General features: G+C 45.4%; 2 protein-coding genes across 7 annotated transcripts in view; both read left to right on the top strand.

The window, feature by feature from the left end:
• Positions 1 to 3,265: 3,265 nt before the first annotated feature.
• Positions 3,266 to 9,142, top strand: Ndufb8 (NADH:ubiquinone oxidoreductase subunit B8). The gene is made up of 5 exons (XM_036170355.1): positions 3,266 to 3,406; positions 3,667 to 3,793; positions 5,476 to 5,575; positions 6,404 to 6,559; positions 8,954 to 9,142. The coding sequence occupies exons 1-5, from the start codon at positions 3,322 to 3,324 to the stop codon at positions 9,044 to 9,046; spliced, it is 561 nt and encodes a 186-aa protein (XP_036026248.1). The 5' UTR covers positions 3,266 to 3,321; the 3' UTR covers positions 9,047 to 9,142.
• A 1,474-nt stretch (positions 9,143 to 10,616) lies between these two features.
• Sec31b (SEC31 homolog B, COPII coat complex component) overlaps positions 10,617 to 18,737 on the top strand; it is a 32,605-nt gene continuing 24,484 nt past the window's right edge. For 2 of the 6 annotated variants that reach the window (XM_036170329.1, XM_036170293.1), the window contains exons 1-3: positions 12,222 to 13,334; positions 15,855 to 15,978; positions 16,273 to 16,396. In XM_036170329.1, coding sequence (XP_036026222.1) covers positions 15,900 to 15,978; positions 16,273 to 16,396 — 203 coding nt within the window. In that variant the 5' untranslated portion in view covers positions 12,222 to 13,334; positions 15,855 to 15,899. Of the gene's footprint in view, positions 10,869 to 12,221; positions 13,335 to 14,516; positions 15,979 to 16,272; positions 16,397 to 18,737 lie in introns of those variants that run through there. The other 4 variants (XM_036170322.1, XM_036170312.1, XM_036170298.1 and 1 more) reach the window with 4 other exon arrangements.

The following is an 18,737-nucleotide window of genomic DNA, read 5'->3' as shown; positions in this document are numbered from 1 at the left end:
AATTTTCTGCATATGTAACCGTTTCTCCTATTTAAATCTATTCTTGCAATGAGACCAATGTTATTCAACCACAGACATCCACATTTTTAAAACAATATACACTGGTTATAAAAGACCACATCAATTGCTTTGCTTGCTTACTAGATAGTTCTAGATTTGCGCCCCATGGTGTATATGTCCTATTTAAGTCTCTCCTTAAATGACAGCAAGACTTGTGAACATGACAGGGTAGTGCTCCTGTAATTAGGTCACATGATATGGCAAAGACACAGTCCCTAACCAGTCAATTTCAAGGTCATCAAAATGGAGACCTATCTTGAGTAGGGCTGACATCATCTCTCTAGCCCTTTAAATCTAGGCTTATGGGTCAGAAATAGAAGTCTTGGAGATTTGAAACCAAAGCACATGCTGTCTGGTTTGCCTTGAAGGAACATATATGCCACGTGTCAGAGAATGAGAGGTGAGTCTGTGTTCTGTTTGTTTTGTTTGTGTAACACCCCTGGCTGTCCTGCATCTCACTCTGTAGACCAGGCTGGCCTTGAACTCACAGAGATCTGCCTGCCTCTGCCTACTAAGTGCTGGGATTAAAGGCTTGTGCCACTGCTGCCCGGCGATAGGTGAATTGTTTACAAGCTGAGGAAGACTAACAAAAAAGTGGGGAACATAGTCTTATAAATTCAAGTAGTTGAATTCTGCCAATAACTTTCATGCTTATACACAGAGCCTCAAATGACATGGGGAACACTCTGATTTCAGAGTAGTGAGACCCTTGAGCTGTGGACCCAACTAACTGGAACTTATACTCATGAAAAATGTGAGATAATAAGTTGGTGGTGTTTGGGCTACTAATTTTATGATTTGTTGGGGATTTAGCTCAGTGGTAGAGCGCTTGCCTAGCAAGCGCAAGGCCCTGGGTTCGATCCTCAGCTCCGGCAAAAAAAAAAAAAAAAAAAAGGAAATTAAAAATAAATCAGACATGCCAGTTCATATCAATAAAATCAGGAATGAATGCAGGAACATAAAACAGACTTTATAAATATAAAAAGAATATATAAAGTACTCTCAACAAGTGTATGTAAAAAAATAGAGAATCTAGATGAAATTGAAGAATTCCTATAAAAACACAAACTATAATAACTGATTAAAAAAGAAATAGAAAAATCTAAATGGACTCATATCAAAACTACATTAGGAAATAATTTTAAATACCATCTAAAAAAGCCTAAAACAATATGGATTCATTGATGAATCCTACCAAACACTTAAAAGAGAATTAACAACAATCCTCAGGAACAGAGGAGGAGGGAAGACTTCCAAATTCATTTTTGAGGCCAGCATTACCCAGCTATCAAAATGAGATAAAGACAGCTAAAGAAAAGCAGATCAATATCCCTTATGAATACACATACAAAAGTCCCCAGCAAAACAAATCGGCTGTGGAATGTTCTCTATGCTCTGAATGTATTGCTCTGATTGGTTGATAAATAAAAATGCTGATTGGCCAGTAGCCAGGCAGGAAGTATAGGTGGGACAAGCAGAGAAGAGAATTCTGGGAACAGGAAGGCTGAGCCAGGAAAGAAGGAAGGAAGAAAGAAAATATACTATGTAAACCCACAGAAAAAATTGTACAGGAATATTTACAGTAGCATTATCCACAATAGCCCCAAAGTGGAAACAACCCATTGTTCAATAATTGATAAGTGTATAAAGTGTTGTATATCCACACAACAGACTATCACTTAGACATACAAATAAATGAAATATTAATACAGATTGCAATGTATTCACATTATGTGAAAGAAGATAGACATAAAGGCCACATATTGTATGCTAATTAGTAGGAGATTTTGTTGAGGGAGTGATGAAACAGTTTGGGATTAGATAAAATGATGGTTACACACCTTTGTAATGCACATTAAAAAAATCATTATACACATTTTTTTATTTTTATTTTTTATTTTTTATTTTTTTTGAGATAGAGTCTCACATAGCCCAGACTTGCTTTAAACTCCTTTTGTTGCTCAGGTTGGCTTTGAACTCCTGATTTTTCTGCCTTCACTTCTCAAGTGTTGACATTACCAAAGGCATACACCATCATTTGAGGCTTGTTGTGTTCTTTAAAAGAGTATATTGTGGGGCTGGAGAGATGTCTCAGAGGTCAAGAATATTGGCTGCTCTTCCAGATGACCGAGGACCCAGGACCAGTGTTCAATTCCCAGCACCGCAGGAGGGCCAACAATCCACTGTAAGTCTGGATCCCTTATAACTCCAGTTCCAGGGGGTCTGGTGCCCTCTTGGGCCTCCTCCAGCACTTTGTGAATGTGGTGCACAGATACACATGGAGGCAAAGCACCCAAACACATCATTTCCTTTATAAAAAGAATAAATAACTTTGTATATAAATGATATTAGACCTACTTTGTTTCTTGAACCACATGAGATCAGGGCTTGCTATGAGTTAAATGCAGATGTTGTCAAATTAATTCTGATGATGTCTAGCAATTCTACAAGGGGACAAAATGCACTGTAGTAATCCTCCCCAAATTTACACATTGAAGACGACAGAAACGTCTGTGTTTGCTGCTCTGGTATACATTAAGAAAGGATTCTATTCCAGGGATTTTTGTCCTAAGAACTGATAGAAATATGTGCATATGTAAAATATCCACCCCCTACTTGTGTAAGTAAAAGGAAAACTTAATAGTATGCAAACATGTCTCCCAGTCGACCGTGTTAGAGTTTGTTAATTGCGTTCGGTTTGAAATCTGTTTTTCCTGGCAAATGGGAGATTTGGGGCAGTGTCAAGAGAGCCGCCTCTGGTAATAGGCTTGGCTTTGTATTTGTTGGGTTGAGGTAACCGGGACGTTTAGATTGAGACTAAGGAGCTGACTCCGAGCATCTAAGGAAAGGGGTCAACCAATTTGGAGAAAGGATCAAACAAAACCCAGAGCTAAATTTGAGAAACGACTACGTGTGAGGACAGAAGGTGGAAACGTCGATGGGGAGGGGGTTGGGGTGGGGGTGGGAGAGACAAGCAACTCAGGAAAGAGTAAGCCGAATCTACTTTGGTCAGTTGTCTGAGACGCCTCAGTCAGCTGAAGGCGAAAAGGAACACTGTAACTTGAAACATCAAATAAGAAGAAGCCTTGTTTTCTCTCCCTCTTGCCATCCGCTCACCGCCTAGGAGCCACGGCGCGTGTAAGACCCGCCCAGCTTGACCCTGGAGACCTCTGCGCCGGCTTCAGCGGTCGCGTTTGGCCCAGCTCAGCCACCGTGACTCGCCTTTGCGCATGTGCAGGGCGAACGGCGGAGAAGGTGAAGATGGCGGCGGCCGGGGCTGCGGCCCTGGGAGTGCGGTGGCTGCGGAGGGCGGCCCGCGGCGTGGTGCCACTGGAGGCACGGAGAGGTTCGCAAGAACGCGCGAGTCGCGGGTGTGGGGAGGGGGTGTCTGACGTTTGCGGTTTCGGGAGGGGGCGTCCTTGGTGCAGTGGCGGCGGTGTTCGGGCCGCGCGCGGGGCAGGTGAATTAGGGAGTCCAGGAAAGGGGATGGAGGGTTGCCGCAGTTCGGCCAAGTGCGGAACTCCGACCTCTGCGGTCATTGCGGATTAGTGCCTTCTGGGTGGCTAGAGAACCGAGTCCATCTGACCCGCATCCCTCTGCGTGCAGCCTTCCATATGACCAAGGACATGCTGCCGGGGCAGTATCCTAGGACTCCAGAAGAACGGGCCGCGGCCGCCAAGAAGTATAATATGCGCGTGGAAGACTACGAGCCGTACCCGGATGAAGGCATGGGGTGAGATGGGAGGGCGGGGGTCGTCTACTCGCCTTAGGGGCAGTGATAGATGAAGCCCGCTGGATTGGGTGGTACGACTCTGACGTTTTCTCTCGAACCTTGTGACCCGTCAGAGTCTGTGGTGTGGGTGCTTTTCTTGGTGGGGGGAGGTGGGAGTGGGTGAGTGAGCAGCTGCAGCCGAGAGGACTTCAATTTTTTCCTTGGCTCAAGCTGTTTCCTCAGATGAGGGAGCCGAGGTTTTAATGGCTCCCTCGAGGACTCCAGAATAGCAAAATTCTTCCTTGGCTCCATCCAGAGTACTGGACTTCATTTAGGTTGAGCATCTGCTGGGCTCAGGTGCTGTCATCTAGGCACGTGACCAGGCTGGAGCTGCACTCCTGTCCTGAGAACCTTAATCGCGGATGGTGTGCTCTGTATTTGTATATGTCTCTTCAAAAATTTGTCTCCCCTTCACCCTCCCCCCATTTTGATGTTAGAGATGTGAAAAGCGCATCAACTGTTCAGCAAATTAAATGCCAGCCTTCATTCTCCATTTGGTGTTAGTTCCTTCTGTCCCTGTATCCATGAAGCACGGTGAATGTATAGTAATTAAACATCACCCTCGCTTCCTGTGTTAGAATTTCTTGTTCTTGTTTCCCAGTCAGTTTCTTTGACATTCTTTGACGGTTACTATCATTTTCTGTGTTTCTTACTGTGTTGTGGACAGGGTAGTAGTCTGTATAAGGGGAACTTGGATTTATTGGGAGAGAACCCAACTAAGCAAGACCTCCAGAGAGGTGTTTGAAGCATGAGGGTGTATATCAACTTGTGGTTAAGAAATACAGTGATTCCACCCCCACCCCACACACCTTGTGTGCATACGCAGGCATACCCAGAGACACATAAATACATTTTTGAGATTAAACTAAACGTACAATAAAATAACAGAATAAATAAGAAATTAAGCTGGGCGGTGGTGGCACATGCCTTTAATCCCAGCACTCTGTGAGTGCAAGGTCATCAGCATGGTCTACGGAGTGAGATGTAGGATAGGCTCCAAAGCTACACAGAGAAACCCTGTCTTGAAAAAAGCTAAGGGGTTGGGGATTTAGCTCAGTGGTAGAGCGATTGCCTAGCAAGTACAAGACCCCGGTTCGGTCCTCAGCTGCGGGGAGGGGGACACAGTAGTTATGGAGGGGGGAGCCTTTTTAAATGTGTACCTTTTTTTGTTTTTGATTGCTAAAATTCCCTTTTAGTCCTAATGATAGAGTTGTGTGACTTTTCTGTGTAAAAGAAGATAAGGCCATGTTGTTTCAGGATTTAACATAACCGCTAACTATAGTTTGAACTTCTTTTTTTTTTATTTATTTTTTTTTAAAGATTTATCTATTTATTATGTATACAGAAGAGGGCACCAGATCTCATTACAGATGGTTGTGAGCCACCATGTGGGTGCTGGGAATTGAACTCAGGACCTCTGGAAGAGCAGTCAGTGCTCTTAACCTCTGAGCCATCTCTCCAGCCCCTGAACTTTTTTTTGTTCTTTTATTAGTACTAGAACCTGAGATCTTGATTTGGGGTAGGTTCTTCTATCCTTAAGTAGTTATATATGTCTCTTTGTTTGTCATCTTTGAGATGAGGGTGCTGAATTGTCAGCCACTGCTCACAGCCCTTTCCAGAAGTTCTTGCTGTCTGTCTCTCAGGTATGGTGACTACCCGAAGCTCCCTGACCGCTCACAGCAGGAGAGGGATCCATGGTATGATTGGGATCACTCAGAACTGAGGTTGAACTGGGGCGAACCGGTGAGAAAACCATGCCCATTTCATTTCTCTCAGTTTCCTTATGTGTTCCTGGGATTCTCTTTAGTTCATACCGTACTTTTTTGCTAAGCTTTTCTGCTCAAAAAACAATGTCTAGTGATGTGAGCGTTGTGTGTCATGCCTGAGCTACCTTTGATCAAGACCTGCAGTCAATTCTACCTATGGCACAGGGGTGGACCTTACAGGACTATGCAGAGTCCTGTGTACTGTGAGCGTTGTGTGTGTCATGCCTGAGCTACCTTTCATCAAGCTGGCATTCAGCTTTGCTGGCTCTGTGGGTCTTGGGCCTGGCTCTCAGAATATTGCCCCTGGAAGTGGAATGGTTCTGTTAAACCCTGTATCAGGCTCTGGCCATTCTTGATTGCCTCTTGTCTCAGGGTTTCTACTGCTATGATGAAACACCATGACCAAAAAGCAAGTTGGAAAGGAAAGGGTTGATTTGGCTCACACTTCCATAGCACTGTTCATCAATGAAGGAAGTCAGGATCTCAAGCAGGCAGGATCCTGGAGGCAGGAGCTCATGCAGAGGCCACGGAGGGGCGCTGCTTACTGGCTTGCTCAGCCTGCTTTCTTATAGAAACCAGGACCACCAGCCCAAGGATGGTCCCACCCACCATGGACTGGGCCCTCCCCCATCAGTCACTAATTAATAAAATGCTTTACAGCCGGGTCTTATGGAGGCATTGTCTCAATTGAGGGTCTCTCCTTTCAGACCACTCCAGGTTGTGTCAGGTTGACATAAGACTAGCCAGCACACCTGTCTTTTGCAGGAAGAGCAGTTTGTGACAGTTATATGTCTTTCTGCCACAGATGCACTGGGACCTAGACATGTACATCAGGAATCGTGTGGACACATCCCCTACACCTGTTTCTTGGGATGTCATGTGTAAACATCTCTTCGGCTTCATAGCTTTCATGGTTTTCATGTTCTGGGTTGGGGAGACTTTCCCCTCCTACCAGCCTGTGGTGAGTATTTTATGTGTTCCCCAAAGGATGTTTGCTTTGCCTCCTTTCCTGAGAGAGTGAAGTCTCTGGAGTAGGAAACTAGCCAATACCAAGTTTGGCTTCCTAGAGTTTTAGAAAATAGGAAAATGAAGGGCCTTATCAAGCAGCCCAACACAATCGTCAGAGCACTGATCTACCTCTACCTTGTGGACCAGTCTAATTGAAATAGTGGAGGAGAATGTGGAAGCTAATCTTCAGAGTTTCCATTTGAGGATGGTAGTTACCAGTTACAATTTACTGAACGGCCTTTGAAGGCAGAGTCAAAAAGAATCTAGAGCTGAAACCTTATCCTGTACTGGACACAAGAAGGGCACTATCTGCAGAGTAAATAGCTGTCCATGGTAAGCATAGACAGTTATATTCCAAAGAATTCAGAGGACATAGAAAGTACACTTTCCAGCTTAGAGGAAGTTTTAAGAAATTATAGAGAAACGACATAATGAGCATCGTTTGAACATGTTGTGAGAGCCTGGCGTCGTTTGTCTGTGTATGCCTAAAGTAAATGTCCAGGGTAGAAGGGGTTGCTGTGCGGGAGTAGGGTCGACGCTAGAGGCTAAAAGAGAGGATTTGGGTGGGGGGTCAGAACAGCAGGAGAGGAGGATGTGGGTGGTGGTGGTGGGGTCAGAACAGCAGGAGAGGAGGGTTTGGGTGGTGGTGGTGGGGTCAGAACAGCAGGAGAGGAGGGTTTGGGTGGTGGTGGTGGGGTCAGAACAGCAGGAGAGGAGGGTTTGGGTGGTGGTGGTGGGGTCAGAACAGTAGGAGAGGAAGGACGGTAAGTCAGGCTAGTGAGAGGCTCAGTGGGGAAGGCACTTGCTGTCGACCCTGTTGACCTGAGTTCAGTCCCTGGGACCCCGTCGGTACGGGAGAGGATTGGCTCCTGTGAGTTGCCCTCTGTCTGACTTCTGCATGAGTGCCAGGGCGAGAGTGCCATGCCCACATACTTGGATAGTCAAGAAGTAGATGCCATCTTAAAATATTCAAAAATGTAAAGTGGTCATTAAAAAAATAGTTCCTAGCTGGGCGGTGGTGGTGCACGCCTTTAGTCCCAGCACTGAGGAGGCAGAGCCAGGCAGATCTCTGTGAGTTCGAGGCCAGCCTGGGCTACATACAGAGCGAGATCCAGGATAGGCACCAAAACTACACAGAGAAACTCTGTCTTGGGGGAAAAACTAGTTCCTAGATAACCAGCTAGGGACTGAGTTTCCTAGAGAACTACAGTACATTCATATTCCTCAGGCCTGGTCCTTAGAAGTCCTAATTCTATGGCTCCACAATAGGGTCCTAGAATCGATATTTTCAACCATCTCTAGGTAGTTATAAAATGCATTTAGAATTGAAGATCACTATGCTAAAAAACACTGTGAGGTGAATTGATTAGTTCCATTGAGCAGCTTTTATGCATATCTGAGGATTTGAACTTGATGGCATAGTGGTCTATTAACTGAGCAAATATTTATACAACCTCTACTATGTACCAGATGTAGACTGTGCCAGGGGATAGGATGCAGGGATAGTCTTGGGCTGCCTCTAGTACCAGGGAGCCGTTTTTGTTTTGACTAGAAGGCTGACATGACGAGGGCCAGGTTCTCAGGAAGATTTATCTGGGAGTAGTCTCCGGGGTGTGTTGGAAAGAGAGCAGCAGGCAGGGAAGCTGCAGTGTTGGCAATGGCTGCCCGGTGCTCCCTCCACAGAGATAATGTCCTGAAGGTAGCTGGGACGGCCGTGCGTCCTGACACCAGCCTTCTTGCCAAGCCCCAGGGACTCCCTGCTGAGAGCATGTAGGGCTATGATGAGCACTAACCTCACTTCAGAAGAGCGAGGAACAGTGTGGCTCTGTAAGCACATCACCCTTTTCTCCTCCCTTTGAGCGGTGTTCTCTGTGTTTGCTGGTGAAGCCAGTGGCTCCTAAAGCATGTCCCAGCCCTGTCTCCTCTGTGCTTTCCCCCACTGCTGCTCCTACACGCCTCATTTGCTAGGCCACTTTAGTGGTGAAACCATTAGAGGCTGAGTGACTTACAGGAGATTGAGTCTGTCTCGACCCCGAGAGAGAATAGGATGGATGGATGCATGTATCGTCTCATTTAGAAAGCTTTGGCTCGGACATTCCCCCTTCCCCACCTCACTTGCAGGGCAGGCACCACTTCCCTTACAATTTAGGCATTCTCTGCTGTGGGTCGAGCAGGGACAAGGAGCATTGCTTCTGCCACTTTAGCTCAGCTGGGTCTGACCAGAGGCTACTGTATACCCATTTGCTCTGCATCATCATTAACTAGAGTAGGGTGTAGTCAGGTATTAGCTGGCTGGCTGTTTATCTTGCTGACCTGTGTGGTTTTTGGTTTTTGTTTTCTTCCTTAGGGGCCGAAGCAGTACCCTTACAACAACCTGTACCTGGAGAAAGGCGGTGATCCTACCAAAGAATCAGAGCCGGTGGTTCACTATGAGATCTGAGGAGGCTTCATGGGCTTTTGTGCTCTCTAACTAGGACTCCCTCATCCCTCGAGGGTTAACCTTAGTGGAGTCCTAATAAAGCTCCTCGGTACTGCGGTTCCTGTGCCTCATTTCCCCAGGACTAGTCACTGCTGGGAGAGCTCATCTTTGTGTTTTCCCTCTGCCTGCCGCCTACCGGCTCTGAGATCGGAGGGACGGGAGGGCAGGTTAGGAAGGAAGCGTCAGAAGATAGTAGTCGGTTCCACTGGGGCTCTGCAGGTGCTTGAGAGCTGCAGGTTGTACCACAGGTAGTGAAAGTGAAGGGCCAAAGAAGGACAGACTTCCCAGTTTGGAAGAGTATTCCCTTTAAAAATCATGTTTGTGGAGCACACCCATAATGTAGGCAGCTGAGGCAGGATTATGCAAGTTTGAGGCCAGCCTGGGTACATAGTAAGGCTATAAAAATCAAAACAACCTGAACCTTTTAATTAACAGTTGTTAGGTTTAAAAGACACGTGGTGCATGCTTCTCACCCCAGCACTCTGGAGGCTGAGGCAGGAGGATCTCTATGAGTTCAGGACTGATCTAGGCTATATAGTGAGTTTGAGACTATGCTGAACTGTATAGTAAGACTGTTTATTTAAACTCTTCAATAATAATTGGGTTGTAAAAGAAAGTAATATGTTTTAAGTATATGATGGGAATGGGGGGGAGGGAGAACTGCTCTAAGGCTGGGGCATTTCTGCATTCCTCCTTTCAAAGTGAGATTTCTGAAACAGCTTTTTAATAAATTTACATTGCCTATATTGTGGATTAAGGGATGTATCCAAGCACCCGTGACAGCCTTAGAAAAAAGCCATGGTTTTGATAGTCTATCATAATTCATCTCTATTTTCTTAAATTTTTTTTAAAGCATACCTTGTCAACCCCAGATAAAAATTATATGCAGATATCACCAAAGACTATGTAAGCAACGTTACTGAGAACTACTCCAACGCTGACTTCTAGATGTCTTGTTTGGAAGTGGTACAGGCGAAAGTTCTCAGATCTATAGTGACTGGTCACATGACTTTAATCCCAGCACTCAGGAGGCAGAAGCAGGCAGATCTCTTGAGCTCTAGGCTGGCCAGGGCTACATAGTGAGATGCTGTCTCAAGAACTTAAAGTGGGGGAAAGATGGCTTAATGTTTAAGAGTACTGGCTGTTCTTCCAGAGGACCTGGGTTCAATTCCCAGAACCCATATGGTGGTTCACAGCTGTCTGTAACTCAGTCCCAGGGGATCCCACACTATCTTCTGTCTTCCAGGGACACTACATATGGTACAAAGACATTCAGGTAAACACTCATTTAAAAAATGAAACAAGGGCTGGAAAGATGGCTCAGAGGTTAAGAGCACCATTTGTTCTTCCACAGGCCCTGAGTTCGGTTCCCACATGGTGGCTCACAACCATCTGTAATGAGATCTGGTGCCCTCTTCTGGCCTGCAGGGATATGTGCAGACAGAACACTGTGTATATAATAAATAAATTTAAATAAATAAATAAATAATGAAACAAAACAAAAAGCTGGATGTGCTGGCACATGCTTTTAATCCCAGCACATGGAGACCAGAGGCAGGTGGATCTCTGAGTTGGAGGCTCACCTTGTCTGTTTAGTGACCAAAACACACAATTAAAAAAGGATTAAAAAGTATAGCGATCAGATTGAAGTTTATAAGGAAGTGATAACAGTCATCAGGGTGGTCGTTAAATAATCTACAGTGTAACCATGTTTGCAGTCTTAGGGACGAAGCAGTAAGGCCCATCGCAAGCAGACCTCACTGGTGTGACCACTGAAGAGCAGGTAATATGGGCTCCAAGGCAATCCAAGCACATGTCTGTAAAACTTCAAGGAGGCTAAGAATTAGCAGAAGGAAAATATGGTGGTTCGTCCTTGAAACTCCAGCAAATAAAAGAAATGCTCTAAGTATCACCTCTGGGTTTTATAAAATTATAGTGTGTTAGGAGGGACATCCAAAGATGAGCTGAGGACACTGCCCATCAGAGTTTTCCCAGTGACAGTGTCCCCTGTGTCGATGCATCTGCTTTTTCAGGTGAACCAACAAACTTTCTGTGTTTAGGGTTTTGTCTTTTTGACAGAGCCTTACTATGTAGCCCTGGCTGAGATTAAAAGAACATTTTCCTAACTATTTCACTTGGAAACCTGACCTGTAAGAAAGCATATACAAGTCTGTGTACCACCAGAAGATGGCATCGGACACTTGGGACTAGAGACAAAGTTGGAAGCTGCAGTGTAGGTGCTGGTAGTTGAATCTTATGACTTGAGATTTCTTTGTAGCACTCCATCAGTGTGGTTACTACTTCGGCTTTATTCCCTAATTTTAGGGTATTGGTCAAGGTTGTGTGTGTGTGTGTGTTGAGAGAGAGTGTGTCTCATGTAGTCCGGGTGGCCTTGAACTTGCTGTGTAGCTGAAGAGGACTTGAACTTTGATCCTTCTGCCTCTACCTTCTGAGTCCTGGGATTACAAGGTAGCCACCACCATAACTGGTTTCTATGGTGTTGGGAAATAAAACCAGGGTTCCAAGTGTATGGGGTAAGCAGCGCTGTACCAGCTGATCCACACCCCCAGCCCCTAAGGTTCAGTCAGCCATTGACCTTGTTCATTCCCTGACTCCACCACGATCTACCTGTTTCTGTGCGAGGACATCAAAAATGTCTGTTTAAATGCTTAGCGTATAACAAGAATGGTCCTGGCACATCTGTGCCATATGTGGGTTTTAGCCTGCTCTCAGAACTACCAAATCTGTCATCAGATAATGAGCACCCCAAATTCAGAGGTGAGTCAGGTAGGGGTTACCATACAATTCATGAATCAAGTGAACTTTCGAATCAACTTACTTGGTTATCTTCACCTGCCGCAGTTCCCTCAACTTGAAAAGCATATGTGATATCTTCATATTCTCTTTCCTCTTCCTCCAGATCTCTAGCTCTTAAGAGTGCCTGCCACAGTCACCCTGACTCTACACCAGTGGTTCTCAACCTTCCTGATGCTATGACCCTATAATACAGTTCATGTTGGGGTGACCCCCAACCATAACTATTTTCATTGCTGGTTCATAACTGTAATGTTGCTACTGTTATGAATCATTGTAAACATCTGTGTTTTCTGATGGCCTTAGATGACCCCTGTGAAAGGGTCCTTCGGCCCGAGCTTGAGAACTGCCCTAAGCCTCAGCAGTCTTGACTCCTAACCTTTACCAGTCAGGAGAGCCGGTGGGCCTTTCCTCCATTCACCACTATTAATCTTCCCTGGTCCCTGGGCTGTTCTAGTCCTCTTATAATTGGATCTCTGCTTCCAGCTCTTCTCTCTCTAAGGGGATTCATACTGCCCAGATGCAAAATGCAATCATCACTTGTGCCACTGGTCCAAAAATTTCAGTAATTCCCTTTTAACTGCATAATTAGATGGTATTCCACAATCTGTTGGCACCCATTCTTGCCCAGTCTCTGATTTATGGGATGGAAAATGCCAGGACGCCTAGCCACTTTGCCCCTTTTTGTTGATATCACCTAGTGCTCTTTCAGCTCCAAGGAGTAATGGCCGTGGGCCTGAAATGTGCCTGACATCTTCCATGAAGCCCCTGGTCAACAGTCAAGTCGTCTCTCTTTCCACACACAGCCCTTAATCAGTTTGTGGACACCGCTACTGGTGGGCTTCACAGCCTTGATTGCTTTTTATCTTTTTTAGCTAAATGGATCACACCGAGAGAGAGCTCGTGGGCTAAGGACCCAGTCTTCCTTAGCTTTACTAACTACATAATAAATAGAAATAGTGTTTTCCATACATAGGCTATCCATGGAGCCTGGCTCAAATAGAATAGACTAGAATAGATTAGATCTTGGGCGCCAGAACTGTGCAATCACAGGGCAAGTGAGGATAACCCTACTGGGAAACCTTTGCACCGTCGGTGCTTATTCGCCTTACCAAGCTTCCAGGAGCCAGTGGAGGGAGCGGGTCGCTGCCAAATCAAGTGTTCTTTTGGCCCTCGGCAGCCGCCGTCTGCAGTGCGATGCGCCCTAAAGCCCTTCGCTTGGACATGACCCATAACCCGGGCGCTGGGCACAGGTGGGTTTCCCCCGCGGGTCCGGGGCCCCGGAGCACCGCTCTTCCCGCGGATGTCAACGGGGAGCTCGCCAGTCGCCGAGACCCCGCCCGGGCCGCCGCGCCTCTGGAGCACCCAGTACGAACCCCTCCGACTGGACCCGGTCCCGCTCCCCGTGCCACGCCGGATCCCCAGCCCCGCCAAGGTCCAAAAGCGCTGCGCGCGCCTGCTCCTCCACCCTGGCCCTGACCTGGCCCGGCCCGGAGCCCTGGCCATTCCTAACTGACCGTGGTGGAGTGCCTCACAGGGCAGTCGGCGGGCAAGAAGCTGTGTTGACCTTTCCCTAGGGACTGGACTGCCAAGGGTAGCTGGCGCCCAGGTCGTGGTTCCCCGACCCCATCCCACCCGTCCACTACCCCAGCCGTTCTGACCCTAGCGGGGGCTGTTTAGAAACTGATGCCTCAGAGCAAACTGTGTGGAAAGCGCATTTTCCCCGTTCCTTCAGTCAGTGGTTTAAGCATGTCATGGCATTTTTGCTTAAATCAACATCGTGGTTGAAAGCACGGGGTTTACATTGCGGCTTAGCCGGTTGTTTTCTGTGCAGAATGGGGAGAACAGTTTATAGAACTCTGGAGGGAAACTAATGAGTTGTACCTGTCAAATGCGCTGTTGGTGATCGCTGCTTTTCTGTACCGGATGGCTCTGACCAGCAGGCGGCACTGGTGACGGAATGGTATGGTTTGCTGATCATAAGACAAGAGAAGCAGAGCTTCAAGTGTTTAGAAGTTCCCAGAAAAATCTTAGCTTAACTGATAGCTTTAAGCTTTCTTCAAGCTGGAAAGAACAGTAGAGATTGAGTCATATTATCTCCTGTTTTTAGTAGGTGATCTGCCCTGACTGGCTTGCTCAAGCAGATCACAGTAGGCTCTAACCCCCCGCCCCTTCACCTTTTTCCTTTTTGCCCTTTTGAGACCCTGAATGTACATTAGAAGTCGACACAGAGTTAAATGAATGCGGTGTGGTGGTTCACACCTGTAATCCCAGCTTTTGAGAATTAGGGGCAGGAGAATCAATACTTCAAGATTATTCTCAGTCACATAGTTTGAGGCTAGTCTGGGTTGTGTGAGACCATGCCCCACACCGAAGGAAAGGAAAGATGGCTCTGTGGGTAGGGCAGCAGCATACCATTCTTACAAGAGGATTAGGGGTGGGTTCCCAACACCCACATGGTAGCACACAACTGTGTAACTCCTGTTCCAGGGTATCCAACACTCTCTTCTGACCTCTGATCTGAAGGCATTAGGTACCCATGTGGTGCACAGACATACATGCAGGCAAAACACTCATACACATGAAATAAACATAAATATTTAAAAGATGACACAAAACAAAAGTGAAATGGGTATTTACATTCATCTGATCATTCATTCATGAGATACCAAGCACTATCTCTGTACTAATCATAGATTTGAGCAGCAGTTAGAATACGTGAGACATGATGCTGGCTTTTTTGAAGCTTACCTATTAGCGGAAGAGACTGACAATGTGGCTGTAAATAAATAAACTGTTAGAAAGAGAACAGGTGAGACTGTTTGGGGTTGGGCAGGTCACCTCTGAAGATATTGGATGCTCACCCAGAAAGATTTATAAAAAGCTAGCTATGCATAGAGCGAAGGAAGAGCATATGGGAAGCAGGCTATTCAAAGGTTCCGGTGTAGGCAGAGGCCATGAGATGAAAAAAGACTTGTGTGGCTGGGGTACAATGCCTAGGAGGAAAACCAGGAAGATGTAGCAGTGAGCTGAAGCCTGAGGTTTAGTCTCCATGTGCTAGGTCACTTATTCCATGATGGAATGCCAATGTCCTGTTTTTGAGGTTCAGTGCCTCTTCGATGTGGAAAATGAATTAGATGATGCCATGGGTGGCAAGGAGAGTATGATTTGGAGACTTTTGTAGTAATGTGGGTGAGAAACTATTGTCCCTTCAAATAGGCTAGTGGCATTGGCTGTAGAAAAAGGACACTAAAGCCAGGGAGATGAAATGGTGGATTAGAAATGGGAGGAGAGGCCGAGGGTGATTCTCAGGTTTCTGGGCTGAGAGCTTGGTTAGGAATAAATACCATTTATCACAATGAAGAAAGCTGAATGAAGAACAGAGGATTGTGGTGGGACATAGTGGGACAGGAAATTCTGTTGTAGCTAGACTACCTTAGGTATCTTTCTGTATCTGTGAGTGTATTTTTTTTAAGATAAGGTCTTACTACATATGTAACTGAAGCTTGCCTGAATTTATGATCCTAATGCCTCAGCCCCTTGAATGCTAGGATTATAGATGTGCATCACAAGCAGAAATGTTTAATTAGCAGTTTAATATAGAAATTGGTGCTCCCAAGGACAAATGTATGTCAATAACATAAATATGGGGTTCATTGGCTCATAAACAATATTTAAAGCCATGGGAATCAGGCAAAGTCACTGAGAAATTAGCTAATTTGATAGCTATTACCATTAGGCCTTTGGTAACTAGTGTGATTAAACCTTGGGAGTTGAGAGAATTCAATTTTAGCAAATGTATAAATAAATGAACTGTCCTTAACTCCACAGATGATCTGGTTTTTCTCATTCTGCATTTATTGAAATACTTCATCTTGTGGAGAAGAGGGACAATACCTGTGTCTGCAGATGCTCCCTGGATCTCTGGCCCTAAGATTTTGGTCTCTATTTTCAGTGAGCCAAGGGCCATATATGTTTTCTGAAACCTTCAGAACAGATCATGAAGTTGAAGGAACTTGAGAGGCCAGCTGTCCAAACATGGAGCCCAGCCAGCCAGTACCCTGTGTATCTGGCCACAGGTATGATGATTGGATTAGGAGCTGCTGGAAGTTGTGTGTCAAAGGAAAACCTAGTATCTAGACCACTTTAATGAACACGAGAGGAAACGGTAGCATTGTCAGGTGGGGTCCCTGGCAACCACCTTGGACCGTGGCTTACGGATGACCTCTCACGCTTTCCTTGGGCTTAGCTTTTGAGAAAGGCTGTCCTAACTCTCTGCTGTTGTTTGCTTTCTACTCCCTGCCATATTTATGAACTAAATCCACACATAGAATGTTCATTTGCCGCCTCTTCCTTTCTTTTCTTGTGACTAGGAACATCTGCCCAGCAACTAGATGCTTCCTTTAGCACAAATGCCACACTGGAAATATTTGAGGTTGATTTCAGGGACTCTTCTCTGGATTTGAAACACAAAGGAATTCTTTCTGTCTCAAGCAGGTACTATGATGGGACTGTGAGTGGGTTTTCAGGTCAGACCCTGATGAATATACTAATAGGGGTCCTGGGGGTGGTGTGTACAGCTCAGGGATCATGATTCGATAAGTATGGGGAACCGGAGTTCTGTTAAGTCCGGGGGTGCTAATTCTGCGCAAAAGGATTTGAAAACCAACCATTTTCACCTTACCAGTCAGCAGCAGCAACAGCAATATCAGGCAGGATGCAGGTAATAGAGCTGCCTTGCACAAGCCCGGACATGTGCACCAGGTCTCTCTTTGAACCCAGGGATATTGACTCCTTCCTCCCTTGGCTTTTGTTAAAACAGCAACATTACACAATGTCACACTCTTCTGCCAACAGGGAGGAGAATGAGTGATCTCTCCTCATGGCCCTTAGGTGCTGGTTGGGTACTCAGAGTTTTCCTGGCTCTGGCCAGCTGGATGCTCATGGACTTCTTGGGTACATTGTGTAACGTCAATGAAAGGAGGATCATTCACTCTTCTTTATGGGCAGAAATGTTTACCGGAAGTCCTCGTAGAGCTCAGTATGCAAGGCAGTATCATTGGGACCCTGTGTATTTTACTCATTCCTCAGAATAAGCCTAAATTATAAATCCTGTTATTTCCTTTTTACATGGGTAAAGGAGCTGGCCTTGGGACTGGAGTGTGTTTCTATCTGAGTGCTAAATCTGCTCCCTTCTATTATTTCGCCGCTTTTGTTTTTTTTAGACAAGGTCTTACTAAGGCTGGCTTTGAACTCACAATCTTCTCAACTCAACCTCGTGAGTAGCTAGTGTTACAGGTGTGTGCCATTGTACCTGGCTCTCCACTGCCTTTTTAAGGGTTTTGTGAAGATTGTGCTTGTAGTCTGATATAATCATCTGTAAGTTTTTATACCAGCAGAAAAAAAAATCTGAATATTTATTACAGTCTACTTCATATTTAATATAAGTAATATACATATATTATCATACTACTGATTATATATATGTGTGTGTATATATATATTTAGACTAAGTATGTAAGTCTTTTTCTTACAGCCCAGTAATTTTCTTGCCCACTCTAATTTAGAGATTTCTGGTCTTGAAGGCAACCTCCCATTTGATTACTGATGGGCCCCTATTCTTTCTTTGCTTCTGCAAGTCTATCTTGTGCATGCTGTCATGGAAAGCACAGTTGTGTTGGGTTGTGCCTAGCTGTGATGCTAATTAAACTGTGTCATTTTAGTAAGTTACATTGATTACCTTGAATTTTCTCACTTACTTTTGAAGAAGAGGTTATACAAAATGATGCTAAGAACCTGCTGAGACGTGTGCATCCAGATCTTACACTCAATCTCTCCCAACTTTCTCTGTGGGAGTGTTCCTTTCCCTTTTATCCCTTAAATTTTCCTGGGGGTTGTCAGGGTGGCTCATCAGGAAGAGATGCTTGCTGCAAAAACCTGGCAACTGGAGTTCAGTCCCCAGAACTTCATGAAGAACTCCCACCATGCAGGTGGAAGGAGGGAACCAAGTCCTTAGAGTTGCCCTCTGACTTCCACATGTGTGCTGTAGCACATGTGCCACACATATACCATGCACAAACACAATATTAATAATGAAAATCTAAAAACAAAACCCCTCTGTGGTTGTTTGAATGAAAATGGTCCCATAAGGTGTGGCACTATTAGGCAGTGTAGCCTTGTTGAAGGAGGTGTGACCTTGTTAGAGGAAGTGTGTCACTGGGGGTGGGCTTTGAGGTTTCAAATGGTCAAGCCAGGCCCAGTGTTACTCTCTCTTCCTGCTGCCTGCTGATCCAGTTGTAGGACTCTCAGCTACCTCTCCAGCTTCATGTTTTCCTGTATGCCACCATGCTTCCCACCATGATGATAAGGGACTAAACCTCTGAACTATAAGCCAGTTTCAGTTAAATGTTTTCTTTGTAAGAGTTGCCAGGGTCATGGCGTCTCTCCACAGCAATAGAATACTGACCAAGACACACCCAATCCTCTCTCTTGTGCCTTTTCCTATTAGCAAGACATATTCTTCCAAAATCTCTCTTCCTCTGCCTGCTCTTTTTTTTCACACCCTCAGTCAGATTGGGCCCTGAAGCTGCCCCCTTTTTCCCTCAATTTATGATGCTTCTGAGAAATATTCCCTATTTAGAAATATCTTATGGGAAGCAATGTTCTGAAATACCTATGAAGGTATCAATAAGGGCCAGCTTAAGCTGTAGGTAGATTGAAGAAACATCATGGGCAAAAGTTGTGGAATATTACTTTAACTATGTAAAGGTGTGTTTCATTTGTTTTACCCTGCCTGCCTAAGGCACCCAATTGGTCTAATAAAAAGCTGAATAACCAA

This window comes from Onychomys torridus, chromosome 1, assembly GCF_903995425.1.
Source record: "Onychomys torridus chromosome 1, mOncTor1.1, whole genome shotgun sequence".
NCBI lineage: Eukaryota > Metazoa > Chordata > Mammalia > Rodentia > Cricetidae > Onychomys > Onychomys torridus.
This window is presented reverse-complemented; position numbering and strand designations above follow the sequence as displayed.